Below are 15881 nucleotides of genomic sequence, written 5' to 3'. Positions count from 1 at the left end.
AGTCACATGACTTGGGGCAGCTGGGAAATTGACAATATGTCTAGCCCCATGTCAGATTTCAAAATTGAATATAAAAAAATCTGTTTGCTCTTTTGAGAAATGGATTTCAGTGCAGAATTCTGCTGGAGCAGCACTATTAACTGATTCATTTTGAAAAAAAATTTTTTCCCCATGACAGTATCGCTTTTTTAATGAGAACACCAGGATGCCTCTTGAAGTTTATAGAAAAGGCACAAGTGTAGGATAAGTCTGATATTGAAGTTTCCACTGGCAGGTTTATCAAATACAAAATGCTGAATTCTGTAGGAATTAAGTATATTCCATATTTTACCAAAAGTTCCTGAGAGTCAAAAAATTAAATGCTGTGTATTATTATTTCCTGAGATTTTCATGACCTGGAGGCCATAACTGCATCTCAGGGTCCACTGGTCATAGTATTGGAGAATGGACCAAGGATGAAGTTGACTGAGAAACAGGCAGGGCAGATGCTTGGCAAAAAGTGAAACTTTTTTGAAACATGGACAGGGTTATCAAGGCAGGCGAGGCAGAGGGTAGGCACTGGTATACACAGGCTAAATAGACAATTGAAGAGGTAACAAGACCAAGCAGGGGGTCATGGCATTAACAGAGATCAGAATATCACATGTATCTGGTACTTCTATCCACAAAAAAAAAAGGCATATTATATTGTGTAGCAATAACTGTTTATCATATCCTTTGTGGGATTCACTAGGAGCCAAGTGCATCTAAAACCTGTGCGCAATATAATAGGGCTCATTTATAAGCACTGGGCAAATTTGTACCAGGGCAGTAACCCATGGCAACCAATTACAGTTTTGCTTTCATTGTTCAACCTGCATATTGTTGCTTTAGGTTACTACCAAGGTGCAAATTTGCCCAGCATTTATAAATAATCCCCTGCATTTTTTAAGCAGGAACATAACCTACTTGAAAGCATCATTGGCAATATCATATGTCCTAATTGCAAGGAGTAGACTCTGACTACATACATATAAGTGAATGTTATTCTACTCCATGTAAGTTGTCTTTTTGTCCCTTTCACTCAGCATCATCCTAGCGGGATTCAGGGGATTTTAGCAATATGCCGTCTTTAGTATTCATTTTCAGTGGGAGTTGTGATCAGTTTAAGTATGAAACGTGGTTTAATCAAATTATAACAAGTATCAAATGAACTTTTGTATTTTCTTGGCTTCTTATCAGCCTGAAACCGATAAGCTGCAGCCTCAGATCATATTTAGGCAAATTGTTTTTTTAGCATCTGGGGAACATTAATGTCTCTCTCTGTGGTTACGTTTTAGGGTGATAAAGAAGTATTTGAAAACTACTACAGAAAGCAGAGAAGAAAACAGGCAAGATTAGTCCTGCAGCCCCAGTCCAACATGGTAAACCCATTTATTTTATCTTTCTTTTATAGAATATTGTTCTAACTATCCCCAACTTGATATGTATTAATATAGGCACGTATTTTTCTTCTCTGTCTTCAAAGCATGAGACGGTCGAAGGTTACAGAAAATATTTCAGCCAAATTGCTGGGTAAGTGGCAATGCATTCTGAATTTCCACTATGTTATATATTTATACTTTCCTTTTAAGATCGGGGGCACAGAGAGACATTTACCTGGTGGAGTCTTCAATTCTGCAATGTCTATGGCATAAACTTATTCAGGCTGGAAACTGAATTCCCTGTTCCAGAGGGATATCCATCTGCTGGGAATAATATCAGTATTTTCCCTTCCACTTGATGAGGAAGGACTATTGCAGTCAATATTTACTGTTTGCCATTGGCCCACATCCTAGCTATATTGCCTTCTACTACTCTGGATCTCTGGGGCCTTTAATAACAGGAGTCTTAGCTGTTTTCTTCAGATGATGATTTACTCTGGATCTTTGGGGCCTTCAATAACAAGAGTCTTAGCTGGGTTCTTGAGATGACGATTTACTCTGAATCTCTGGGACCTTTAAAAACAGGAGTCTTAGCTGGGTTCTTGAGATGATAAATTACTCTGGATCTCTGGGGCCTTCAATAACAGGAGTCTTAGCTTGGTTCTTGAGTTGACGATTTACTCTGGATCAGTGGGACCTTCAATAACAGGAGTCTTAGCTTGGTTCTTCAGATGATGATTTACTCTGGATCTCTGGGGCCCTCAATAATAGGAGTCTCAATAACTGGTAGTTGGGTCCAGATGATGTTATACTCTGGATCTCTGGGTCACATAATAATGGGAATCTTAGCTGGGTCTTTCAGTTAATGCTATTTAATGGTAATGTTCCAGCAGTGTTTACTGATCATCAGCAAGGTGTCCATTTATTTAAAAGAAACCAACATCAGAGAGACCCAGTGAACCCCAACCTTTTTGTTTTAAACTCTTAGAATATACCAACCAGCATGCTCATGCACATGATTATCTATTAAAGAATGCTGGGAGTTGTACTTTGAGGGGAACTCATCATTCTTTGCCCCAGTTGTGTGAGCCATTATGTCAAAGCATTTATTTCCTTGCGGGGTCCATATTGCTGGTGTCCATCTCTGCTCTGACCTAAAAGTGCCACTATAAGGATTTATTTAAAAAAGGTCAACTTTTCATAATAACTTCCTTCCTAAAAAAAAAAGTGGTCCTTGCTGCACCCATGGGAATTTCACACAAATGCATTAAAACTCTGACCAGGTATATGTGGAATTAATGTGCAAATTTATTGATAGAAATCATTCCCCCCCCCATTTTTTTTCAGGTTTTTTGTTGTGGAAGATCATATTTTACATGTAACGCAAGGGCTAGTGACTGGCATTTACACCGCCGAATTGTGGAATATGGCTCAGTCGAAGATCATAGCTGTCCTTCGAACACATTCGGTAAGAGAGGCAACTTTCTGGACTGGTGGGGTTTCATAGTGACTGGAAGGTCCAGTGTGCATGCAACAGAAATACATCACTTTTTTGTAAACAGTCACACCCTAGTATTCAAAAACGTCCGCCTCCCACAGCTTAGAGATCCCGCTTCTTGGATCAGTGTAGGTGAAACAGAAATAGGGACACAAACTGACACCCATACAACTCCCAGTGTATGTGTTTGACAACTAATGCTACCTGGGCTTTTGTGTCCCCAGTAGATTCAGGCACTAAGCCACAGCCATGGACAATCTGCATAATCCTTCTCTGATTTACAGGTGACTGGGTCCGTACTGCATGCTCTTAGTCGTAGACTTTAGAACAGGGATCCCCAACCTTTTGAACCCGTGAGCAACATTCAAAAGTAAGAGGAGTTGGAGAGCAACACTAGCATGAAATATGTTCTTCGGGTGCCAAATAAGTGCTGTGATTGGCCATTTGGTAGCCCCTATGTGGATTGTCAACCTACATTGAGGCTCTGTTTGGCAGTACACCTGGTTTTTATACAACCAAAACTTGCCTCCAAGCCTGGAATTCAAAAATTATCACCTGCTTTGAGGCCACTGGGAGCAACATCCAAAGGGTTGGAGAGCAACATGTTGCTCACGAGCTACTGGTTGGGGATCACTGCTTTAGAATATGCAGAGTTGATCTGCTGTTATTATTGCTATCTGTCCTCATTAGCCATAACTAGATCTGACTGAATAGCTCAGCTCTCAGTGTGCCAACAGAGAATTGTCTCAAATGATCATTCCAGATACCCTGTTTCAAAAATAAGTGGTCCTGGTCTATTCAGTGATAGGGGAAGTCCATCCAGACACTCATCAAAGGCTATAGGAGTCGTCTAGAGGCTGTTACATTTGCAAAAAGAGGCTCAACTAAGTATTGATGTAATATCTCTGTTGGGGTGGCCAAATTTATGCACCTGTCTAATTTTGTTATGATGCATATTGCATATTTTCTGTTGATCAAATAAACTTTATGTCACTGCTGAAATACTACTGCTTCCATAAGGCATGTTATTTTTCATATGACTGTAACTTGTAGTATGATTCAGGCAGTTATATGATATTTTTCTGTTTAGGCTTTTCTCTATTCCTATTCTTGTCTCTCTTTCAAACCACTGCCTTGCTGCTTGGTTAAATTGGACCATAGGAACCAGATAGCTGCTGCAATTCCAAAAAAAAGCTGAAAAATTTACCAAAAATAATAAAATAATTGCAAATTGGCTCAGAATAGCATTCTCTACATAATACTGAGTATTGGGGCAATATAAAGCTGCAGTTAGGGCTGTCCAACATGTAACCTCTACTGTCACCATTCCCCTAAAGCTTGAAGCTCTCAGAGAATGTGGGAGTTTATGTTCACCAGCAGCTGCAGGTCGGATCAGGATCAAAAATACTAGATCCCCGCAGTGGGTATTTTGGCCAAGGCCACTCCACATTTATGTTAAACTCTGCATTTATATACAGGTATGGGACCTGTATGTTATCCAGAATGTTCCAGACCTGAGGTTTTCCAAATAAGGGTAATTACGTAATTTGGATCTCAAGGCTACCAAAAAAAAACATTTAAACATTTAGTAAACTCAATAGGATTATTTTGCCACCAATATGGATGCATGCAGCTTATTTGCCATCAAATATAAGGTACTGTCTTATCATTACAGAGAAAAAGGAAATTACTTTTAAAAAATTAGAATTATTTGCTTAAAATGGTCTCTGTGGGAGTTGGTCAAAGCTTTCTGGATAACAGTTTCTGAGTAATGGATCCCATACCTGTACAGCATGTACTGAGAACGCTAAATCCTATTTCTTGGTAAAAGAGAAACCTTAGCATAAAAACCTTGCGTGATATCATCTGCAGACCTGGGTATCAGATCAGATCCCAATATCTCTGCACATCTTTCTTCACCAGCTGATTTAGCATTGATTGGAAATGCGCTTAACAAGTCTCATTTCTCTGCAGTCGTATTGCACTGACCCCGATCTTGTCCTGGAGCTGAAGAACCTGATCGTTGTGTTTGCTGATACTCTGCAGGTCAGTGTTATCTGGGATCTTCCAGTTAAGTCTAATTAGATTTGTCCTAATGAAAGAAACATTTCATTGTGCCGAGTTATAACAGATATAAAATCAGTTTATTTTCTACTGTGAATACGAATGTGCCGGGAGAATGGTTTTATATATATCATGGCATTTAGCCTGTTATAAATAAGAATGCAGGCTTCCTTTTCAGGCTCAGGGTGCAGGAGTTTTATTGGATTTGATGTTAAGGGCAGAGACACATGCTCAGATTCCGGGGGATTAGTTGCCCGGCGTCAAATCTCCTCTTCTTTTGGGCGATTAATCTCCCCGAACTGCCTTCCCGCCGGCTAGAATGAAAATCGCCTCCGAGATGGCACTTGGATCGCTTTGTTTTCCAAGTTTCCTTGTGAGGAAAACTAATCGCTCCGAGCGCTATCCTGCTGGCAGTTCTGGGAGATTAGTCGTCCCTGTGGGACATTCACTAAGATTCGTAGTTGCGCTGGCGTCCGCTTCGCCGAACTTCGCCAGGCGTATTTTCGCTAGCGCTCTGCAAATTCACTAAAATCCGAAGTTGCGCTCAGGGGTAGTGTAAGGTTGCGAAGTTGCGCTAGCGTTAATTCGCCAATCGAATACGCTAGCAATGGTTAATTTACATACGGCGCCAAATTCAATTTCCAATGGAAGTATTCGTAGCAGAACTACACAAGCCTGGGAAACCTTCAAAACAGCAAATAAAATTTTTATTTTGCCCTACACATGTGCCCACTGTATAGTTAAGTTGCCATAAGTTAGGAAATGTAGGGGGGGGAGGGGAGCCCCAAAACATTTTTCGATCATTTTCAGCCTATCACCCATAATAAAGAAAAAACGCCAGCATTTTTTGGGACTTAGAAAAAATTTTAACTTTTTTTGAAGCAATCCCTATCTACTCTATTGCGCTTCGCCTGGTCTGAGGTGGCGAAGGAAGTCTAGCGTAAAAGGTAGCGTTCACAACAATGCGTGCGTTAGTGAATTTGCGTAGTTACGTCCGTTGCGCAAATTCACCAGGCGTAAGGGTGCAAAGTAACACTAGCGAAGTTAGTGTTAGGCGCTTTGGCGCTTAGTGAATTTGCCCCCCTGAATCTAACCGGGTGTCTCAGGTTTTTTCAATTCTTTAAGGGAGGTTACACCAACTGCATTTATTAGTCCCTTAGTATAGTGCTGGAACAGGTGTGGGGTTGGGTATGGGTTCATCATGAACAGAGTACCTGCAGTCAATAAGAAATAGTTGAATATGGCATATACCTGCAGGTAGCATTTTAAAATTGGCACATAACCACCCTCCAAAATGTGGAGCATAGCTTTAGTGAGATCCTAATAATAATTCTAATTGTGCACAAAGTACACAATGCAAATCTTAAAATAAGTGTTACTCATTTTGTTAAAAAGAAAAAAACAACAAAAAAAAATGCCATGGTTTCTCTACGAATATGTTTACTCAAAATGATGCTCCCTGGTGTGCAGGGCTGCTGTACCCTTTACTGTTCAAGAGGTAAATGAGATTCAAAGAACTGTGTTTCCTTGTTATCTCTCCATAACTCATGGTGTAGGGGCTGCTGAGGCTGAGGACTCTTCTCTATTGTTGCTTTTCAGCCTTCTCTATTGTTGCCTCTCAAAGAGGTTCCTGTCATTGGCTATAAAGGAAACTAAATGTCACCTCTGATATATATAATATAATATACACAAGAGTCATGATATCCTTATAAACAGTGCTTAGTGATGTCATCAGTTATAAGCAGTGCTTAGTGATGACATTTCTGTCCCATGAAACTTGTAATAAAATAAATATTGTAATAATATAAAATAAAATTAATAAAATAAATATTATAATTAATAAAGTGCCTTCTGTTGATAAATATGAGGCTATTGATGGGCCTATTTAATAAACTTCAGTTTTTTCTGGGTTTTTAAAAGGGGAAAAATTAAAATCTTTAGAGGAAAAAATAAACTAGAATGTTTTGAGATTCACTATGCTCTGAAGCTGCTTAAACCCGAAAATACTCCAGCTAAAACCTGTCGAAATCATGTAAAACATGTTTTTTACAACTGGAACATGTCTTTTACCTTCAGGTTTCTCAATCGTTTTTTCGCTGGTTTTCGTTCGATAATCTGATAAATTGGAGTTGTTGATTGGACTACGTGAAAAATTTGCGCAATTTGAGTGTCAATTCAAAAAAGTTGCATGATACAAATTTTTCTTGCACCAATTGTTTCGTGAATACTTATTGCTAAATAAAGGGGATTTGGGTTTGGGAGTTTGGTTGAATTTTTTTTTTAAATAACATAGTGAGAAAAGTGTTTAAAATGGTGTTTTTGTGAATGTTTAGTGGTGCTCACAATGGGACCTGTTATTCAGAATGCTCAGGACCTGGGGTTTCCCGGATAACGGATCTCTCGGGATTTTGGATCTCCATATGTTAAGGGGCACATTTACTTAGCTCGAGTGAAGGATTAGAATGCAAAATACCTTGAATTTCTAAGTTTTTTTTGGCTACTTTGACCATCGAATTGGCTACTTCGACTACGACTTTGAATCGAAAGATTCAACTAAAATTTCGACCATTCAATAGTCGAAGTACTGTCTCTTTAAAAAAACTTCGACTACCTACTTCGCCACCTAAAACCTACCAAGCACCAATGTTAGCCTATGGGGACCTTCCCCATAGGCTTTCTAAGTAATTTGTGATCGAAGGAAAATCGTTCTATCGATGGATTAAAATCCTTCGAATCATTTTTCCTTCGATCGTTCGATCGAACGGAATGCGGTAAATCCTTCGACTTCGATATTCGAAGTCAAATGATTTTACTTCCATGGTCGAATATCGAGGGTTAATTAACCCTCGATATTCGACCCATAGTAAATGTGCCCCTAAGTCTACTAGAAAATCATATAAACATTAAATAAACCCAACAGGCTGGTTTTGCCTCCAATAAGGATTAATTATATCTTAGTTGGGATTAAGTACAAGCTACTGTTTTATTATTACAGAGAAAAAGGAAATCATTTTTAAAAATTTGAATTATTTGGATAAAATGGAGTCTTTCCATAATTCAGAGCTTTCTGGATAACAATTTTTCGACTAACTAATTACATCCCTGTATCAGCAGTTTAAAAATTGCAAATATTTCAGAAATGGCTAAAATTAGAAAATGAATGTAACTTACATCAGTTTATTTTGGGGGTTTAGATCCCCTTTAATGATATTTAAGTTTTAAAAGCAAAGTAGCACAAGCAGAAGCTAATTTAGGATTGGGGCCAATTTTTTTAAACTGGAGCAAAGAGAAAAAAATAAATAAAACACTACAAAACTAGAAGGAAACTTAAAATGGCAGAATGTGTGGGGTACAAAATAACAACAATATATTTTGTATAGGTGAGCTTCCCCTGTAAAATACACTGGAGGGGGGGAGGAGGTCCTGTCCTGCAAAGCTTACAATCTAACTAAATCTATTTTAAATGCCCCATTTTATCACTGTATGCAGTTTGATTATATAACCAAACAAAAATGAATTTTTCAAGTACATTTTGGTGCAAATAAAACCATTTAACGTAATATTTTATTTAAAATAACTTGAATGACAAATGAGTTGTTCCTGCAGATCAAATTGTGTGTGTTTATTGTTCCTCTTATTCAGCAATTTCATATATAACCTAGACATCTCCATTATCCAGAAGCACCTCGTGCTAATTCTTGTGTTTTATCACCTTTTCAGGGCTTTGGTTTTCCTGTTACTCGACTGTTTGATCTTCTGTTTGAAGTAAGAGACAGATACAATGAAACCTTGCTTAAAAAATGGGCAGGGATATTCAGGTATGAAAAAGATGCCAATTTATGAATTAGATAGAGGGGCAGTATTTAAAGGGATTCTGTCATGAACTTTATACTGTATTTTTGATTTGTAAATTACACTGCAAATAATTCACTCTACAATATAAAATTTCATTCCTAAACCAGCAAGTGTTTTATTTCACTTGTAATATTGGTGTGTAGGTGCATCTCAGGTCATTTTGCCTGGTCATGTGCTTTCAGAAAGAGCCAGCACTTTAGGATGGAACTGCTTTCTGGCAGGCTGTTGTTTCTCCTACTTAAGTAACTGAATGTGTCACAGTGGGACCTGGATTTTACTATTGAGTGTTGTTCTTAGATCTACCAGGCAGCTGTTATCTTGTGTTAGGGAGCTGCTATCTGGTTACCTTCCCATTGTTCTGTTGTTAGGCTGCTGGGGGGAAAATTAGGGGTGATATCACTCCAACTTGCAGTACAGCAGTAAAGAGTGATTGAAGTTTATCAGAGCACAATTCACATGACAGGAAGCAGCTGGGAAACTGACAATATGTCTAACCCCATGTCAGATTTCAAAATTAAATATAAAAAAACCTATTTGCTCTTTTCCAAAACGGATTTCAGTGCAGAATTCTGCTGGAGCAGCACAATTAACTGTTTTGAAAAAAGCATTTTTTCCCATGACAGTATCCCTTTAATGCTTCCCTGTACATTAGCAGCAATACTGTTTATATCATTGTTAGCCTCAATGTTTAGATAAGATCCACAAAACACATTTTTACAGCCATTTCCATAAATATTTTTGACTCCAGCAAGAGCCTCCTAGAATTCGCAGAAGAATAAATTGGAATCTTATTCATTTTGTTTGGCCGATTAAAGATCCACAGAAGCTTTTCTTGCATGCGCATGTCAATCCCTGGAAAATAAAGTGTGCTTATATCATTTTTTGCAATCTCCATCCAAATGACAATTTTCCCATTGTGATAGAAAATATAAATGTAAGCAACTTTCCAAAATACTTTGATTATATTTTTAAAGTATTTTTAAAGTTATTTGTAAATGAAATTGCAGTTGAAAGCAGTGTGTGTTTATCCCGCTCTGTTCTCTGGTTCTGAATGACATTTTCTTTTATTATGCAAAAACTGTTGGGTGGAGATTCCCTTAATGGCTGTTACAACATCAAGGCTGTTCGGATAAGTGGCTTCCAGCTTTGCATATGAGGATGGGGGAAAGATTCATTCAGTTGAACGTTGTTTCATTCCCATCACTTCAAACATACCCCCCAACATTTTGGAAATGAAAAGAGGGACAAAAAGAAATTGGTTTTCCCCACGCCCATTTTTGTGGCCACACCCCCTAATTACCATGCTCATTTTACAAAATTTGGCAGGTTATGAAAGTTTGAACATATTTCTGTGGGTTTTTTTTCCAGTTATTACAGTTTTGCTAATGAAGGTGAATTGCCCTTTAAGCTCTGAGTCCTCCTTATCTAAATTGTTACAATTATTTATCTCAAAATTGTTACAAAAGTATCTTAGTTGCACCTGGTGGCTGTTCTGGGCTCTCTGCCAAAAGCCAATTAAGTTAGAAACTTTGTTTCTTTTTCTGGCTGTTCAGTGCAGAGAAAGTCGGGACTTTCAGTACAAACGTGGGACTGCAGGTTGAGCTGTCAAAAGCGGGACTGTCCTGCTGAAAACGGGACAGGTGGGAGGTATGCTTTAAATATGGAGATGGACAGTGGCCTTTTAGTCCAAACACAGATCTCTCTTCATTGGGCATCTCCAGATACCTCACTATCGGCTATGGCAGACAGGCAGTGTTGGACTGGGGTACCCGGGGTCCCACCAGGTATCTAATCAAGGGCCCATCACATCCACCAACCCCTGCCTATCCCACCACTCTGCACCAAAAACAGCTACTTACTCCCCTTTGCCAATCCATAGTCATGTGTTCCAGAGTGGTAGATACAACACCCCTCTCCACTTGTCATCAGTCTTAGTATCAGTATTAGTGAATGGAAGGCGCCCCGTATTATGCACACAAAACTGACAGATAGACCTGTCTGAACTGGCATTCAAAATACATCCCCCCACTGCCAACTAAATATTGACTTTCTATGGCATCTTACAGCAGCCCCTCTGGCATTTACCAGAATCCACATATTGCCAGTCCGAGCTTGCATGCTTTTCAATCATTATTAGGAGCAAGGTCCGATGGGTAGGGGTGTTTTGTCCACCACTGTTTTCAACCAGATGATAGAGCCGGACACAACTCTTTTGCCTGCCTTTTGTACAAAGTAGCTTTGTCTTATGCTGTGTCACCAATTGTCCTTCTAAAATGTAAATTTTTACTTCTTAAATGTGGAGTTTTTTTTATGATTACATGTACGTCAATGCAGTTTCTGCTCAGTCATGGAAAACCCCAGTTTTTAATTTCATAACGCTCTATATACAAAGAATTGAGTCGATTACGCACACAGAGTCATGTGAGTGCAGTTATCACGGCACACAGCACTTTGCCATTACAGCCATTACACTTTGGGGCATATTTATCAAGGGTCGAATTTCGAATTGAAGAAATTCGTATTCAAAACCAAAATTACTTCGAAGTTTTTTTTTGGTCGAATAGGTCTGTAATCGATCGTATTTGTACGAATCGAAGGAATAGCGCAATCGATTGAATTCAATTAGAAGTTTTCCCCCAAAAAAACTTAGATTTTTCAGAGTCCACCAATTGACTCCAAATAGGTTGTAGGAGGTCCCCCATAGGCTAAAACAGCAATTCGGCAGGTTTTAGATGGCGAATGGTCGAATTCGAATTTTTAAAGAGACAGTACATGATAAATTTTGATATTCGAATTTTTGAACTTCATGCAAATTTTAATCGAATTTGGACTATTCCCTAGTCAAGGTACACAAAAAAAACCCTCAAAATTCGAATTTTTTCAATTCGAAAATTCACTTCGACCTTTGATAAATCTGCCCGTTTCTGTTCATTAGATTAGATTATCTTGTAGCAGCCTGTGATATGATCTCCCATATGTATAGTAACCGGCATCTCTTTTTCTTACTGCAGGAACATTTTTGAAGCAGATAACTACAGTCCTATTCCTGTAGCTAACGAGGTGGAATACAGAAATGTTATCAGCAAGTTTCCGTTCCAGGACACAGAGACTGATAAGGTACCCTGGCTTAAAGGGATACTGTTTTTTCCCAAAATGAATCAGTTAATAGTGCTGCTCCGGCAGAATTCTGCACTGAAATCCATTTCTCAAAAGAGCAAACAGATTTTTTTTTATATTTAATTTTGAAATCTGACATGGGGCTAGACATATTGTCAGTGTCCCAACTGTCTCCAGTTATGTGACTTGTGCTCTGATAAACTTCAGTCACTCTTTATTGCTGTGCTGCAAGTTGGAGTGATATCATCCCCAATGGGAAGGTAACCAGATAACAGCTCCCTAACACAAGATCCCTGGTAGATCCAAGAACAGCACTAAATAGTAAAATCCAGGTCCCACTGAGACACATTCAGTTACATTGAGTAGGAGAAACAACAGCCTGCCAGAAAGCAGTTCCATCCTAAAGTGCTGGCTCTTTCTGAAAGCACATGACCAGGCAAAATGACCTGAGATGCACCTACACACCTATATTACAACTAAAAAAAAATACACTTGCTGGTTCAGAAATGAAATTTTATAGTGTAGAGAAGAGTTTGTTTAGGGCCCTGACACATGGGATAATAAATCTACGCTAAGACAGAACGTTCCTTGTTTCCCTCTCACTGACAATAATGTAAATAACCGGTGAGGAGACCTACAAGTTGCTGAGGCATTCCAAAGTAGCCTTAAATTGAGAAAACCGTGACTATGTGAGAATCCCAAAGCGACTTGTATGTTACCCCACCAGCTATTTATATTGTTGTCAGTGGGAAAGCATTTTCGGTAACTTTATGTCCTGCGCGGGGCACCAGAATTATGGCCTCTCTGATTAATATCTGATGAGGGCGCAGTCAGATATGAACTGGGAAGGCTCCCTAATGTATGGCTAAATCAGACAAGCATCCTCTGCAAAACTGTGGTTTATTTTTAGTTATTTAGCTTTTTATTCAGCAGCCCTCCAGTTCAGCATTTTCAGCAATCGTGTTGCAACAATGCATCAATGTGAAGAGCCTGAAATATGATTAGCAGAAGGCATGAATAGAATGAACAGTAAGCAATAACAATTAATGTTTAGCCTTTGTTTTTTTAGATGGGGTCAGTGACCTCCATTTAAATTTAAAATAAAAAACTATAACAAATAAATCATGAAGACCAATTGAAAAGTTGCTTAGAATTAGCCATTCTATAACGTATGAAAAGTTAACATAAAGGTGAACAACCCCTTTAATATCGCAAAGTACTAATGAGGCACTTGCTTTTCTTTGCCTTAGAAACCATTTCCAAAGAAACTTCCGATATCTCAGTCAGTTCCTCAGATTTACTCGCAGGTGAAAGAGTTTATCTACGCAAGCCTTAAATTCTCCGAGTCACTCCATAGAAGGTAAGGGCTGGCAATGCTGCTGCATATATATTCTTAAAATTGGCCTCATGAAATCATTGTAATGTCTTAATTCTTGGGTCACACAGCGGAGACAATGGGATTCGCTGCCAAGCACAGTGTCAGTGTGCACACGGGGAAGATTTTCTCATGAAAGAGAGAAAGTATTCATTTGCACTGAAATCTGCGCCTGTAAGCTAACAGACGGATGCCTCGCATTTGTTATCTTGTGCGGAAGGCAGCATATTATCCTCAAGAGACAGACCATGCAACGATTAAGGCCCTAAAGGTGGCCATAGATGTAGAGATCCACTCGTTTAGCTATGTTGCCAAAGGAGCGGATCTCTAACCGATATGCCCACATTGAGGTGGGCAATATTCGGTTGATCCGATCGTGGGCCCAACGATCAGATCATAATGCATCCGAAATGGGCAGTCAGATCGCGGGACCACATAAACGCTCAGATGCGGCCGCAATCCGACGGGATTTTTTAAACTGCCCGATCAAGATCTGCCCGACTTTCGGCCAAATATCGATCAGGGAAGCCCGTCGGATGGCCCCACACACGGGCCAATAAGATGACGACTTGGTCTGTCAACAGCTTTTATCGGCCCATGTATGGGGGCCTTTATTATACTCAGTGGGGGCAGGGTTGCACATTTGGCACATAGAGATGCAGATTTGAGTGAATCTGAGCACATGAGCCCATCGACTCCATTTTGTTCCACTCAACAACATTCAGATTTCTGTTTTTTTGCGCAATCTCATTATTTAAATTCAAGAAATAGCATTTAGTTTAGTTTTTTTTTCAAGCAATATATGTTCTATGACAATGCTAATTCACTAAAATCCAAAGTTGCTTCCAGGGCGCCAAACTAAAATGTGCTAGCGTTACTGCTCCCAGCGAAACGAAGTTAGTGTTGCTCTAGTGTTGGCTAATTAGCATACGGCGGGAAGTTGAATGGACGTATATGTTGCAGCAAATACATTACACTACACAAGCCTGGGAAACCTTAATAAGATAAAATAAAGTTTGTTATATTGCCCTACACATGAGCCCATTGTATAGTTTATGTGCCATATGTTAGGAAATATAGGGGGGAAGCAGGTTACCCCAAAAAAAGTTACGCTCTTTTGCAGCCTATCACCCTGAAAAAAGGAAAAGACGCCAGCGTTTTTTGGGACTTAGAAAAATGTCTATCTCCTTTGCTAGCCAAGTTACGCCAGCGACCATTAGTAAATCGGTGAATTTTCGCCTGCGTTAGTCACTTTGCCCTTTAGTAAATTTGCCCCTTTGAGTGAGGAATACTAAAATACTTCCTTGCAGCTGGTTATGTTAAAAAGAATTATTCTGAAACAAAACCTCAAAAGTCAAAGGATCCCGATTATAAGTGTCCCAAGGAATTAGGGACATCTGACAACTATTCATTTGCATGGATGTTGTTTCTCTATCTCATTCCCCAAACAGAAAAGCTACATGAAACTGTTCTCCAGCAGTTAAGCCCATTTATCTTGCCCTTATCACAACAGGCTTTGTCCTGACCCGGACGTTAAAGGTGCAAAGGAAATATTGGATTCCCCAGATAACATACTCTGCATGGCGAATCCTAAAGTCTCTCACAGTATAGGAAGTTATACTTCACTCTGCATGCACTTGAATCCGCGGATTTTCATGGGAGAGGTAATTGAACTCAGCATCAACGTCATTTGTAAATTTGTGCTTGAAACTGCAACCCGGCATTGTCACGTAAAGTGTTTGCTTTGTTTTATCCGTGAACAGATTAACCTGCTCCTTTGTCCTGCTAATTTCAATTTGATTGCCTTTTAACCAGGGCTGATTTAAATGAGATAGGCTCCCAGCTGCACTCTCAGCTGGAAAACACAGGATCCATCAGCCATTGCCAGTTTATCTTCTCATTCTTATCTCTTAATGGATGTAAATGACTGCAGTTTCACACATCTTTAATTGGCACTGAGTGCAATTTACACATATTAACGAGTAACCTTTTGGCCTAACCTGTAAATATTTGCTAACAAAACATATGTAAAAAGTGGCTGCTAACAACCGAGCCGAAAGAGGGGACCGTTCACATGGTGGTTGAAAGTAAAGCAAAAAGTGTGCTCCGGTGTTTAGAAAGTGCTCAGCGTACACAAGCACTAATTGCGTTATTTGCACACACACCTTTAAGTCCACATTACTTTAAGTTGATTCCCTGTGCCATTTTTAGCAGGTTGGACTGTAAAGCCCCCCCTTGGTAGGCAGTGACTTTTAAAATAATGTTTGGTTAAAGGAGAACTAAAGCCTAACTAAAGAAGTAGCTAGAAATGTTGCACATTATGTCTTGTGCTTCTGTACCAGCCCAAGGCAACCACAGCCCTTTAGCAGTAAAGATCTGTGTCTCCAAAGATGCCCCAGTAGCTCCACATCTTCTTTTCTGCTGATTCACTGCACATGCTCTGTGCTGCTCTCACTTACTGAGCTTAGGGACCCACTCACAATATACAGTACACATAGAATAGAAATGTCACAATTAGTAATTAATACAGATAATTACTACATGGCAGCACAGAAACCAGTACAATTAG

At 39.3% G+C, this 15881-nt stretch overlaps 1 protein-coding gene across 3 annotated transcripts in view; it reads left to right on the top strand.

Moving 5' to 3' along the window:
- The window catches only part of LOC108697397 (exocyst complex component 6), a 159117-nt gene that overhangs the window by 60677 nt on the left and 82559 nt on the right, over positions 1-15881 (top strand). For all 3 annotated transcript variants that reach the window (XM_041570914.1, XM_041570912.1, XM_041570915.1), the window contains exons 9-15: positions 1320-1403; positions 1508-1554; positions 2751-2871; positions 4876-4947; positions 8686-8783; positions 11832-11937; positions 13188-13297. In XM_041570914.1, coding sequence (XP_041426848.1) covers positions 1320-1403; positions 1508-1554; positions 2751-2871; positions 4876-4947; positions 8686-8783; positions 11832-11937; positions 13188-13297 — 638 coding nt within the window. The remainder of the gene's footprint in view (positions 1-1319; positions 1404-1507; positions 1555-2750; positions 2872-4875; positions 4948-8685; positions 8784-11831; positions 11938-13187; positions 13298-15881) is intronic.

The sequence above is a fragment of the Xenopus laevis genome, chromosome 7S (genome assembly GCF_017654675.1).
Source record: "Xenopus laevis strain J_2021 chromosome 7S, Xenopus_laevis_v10.1, whole genome shotgun sequence".
In the NCBI taxonomy this organism is placed as follows: domain Eukaryota; kingdom Metazoa; phylum Chordata; class Amphibia; order Anura; family Pipidae; genus Xenopus; species Xenopus laevis.
The sequence above is the reverse complement of the archived record's forward strand: the minus strand, read 5'-3'. Positions and strand labels throughout refer to the sequence as shown.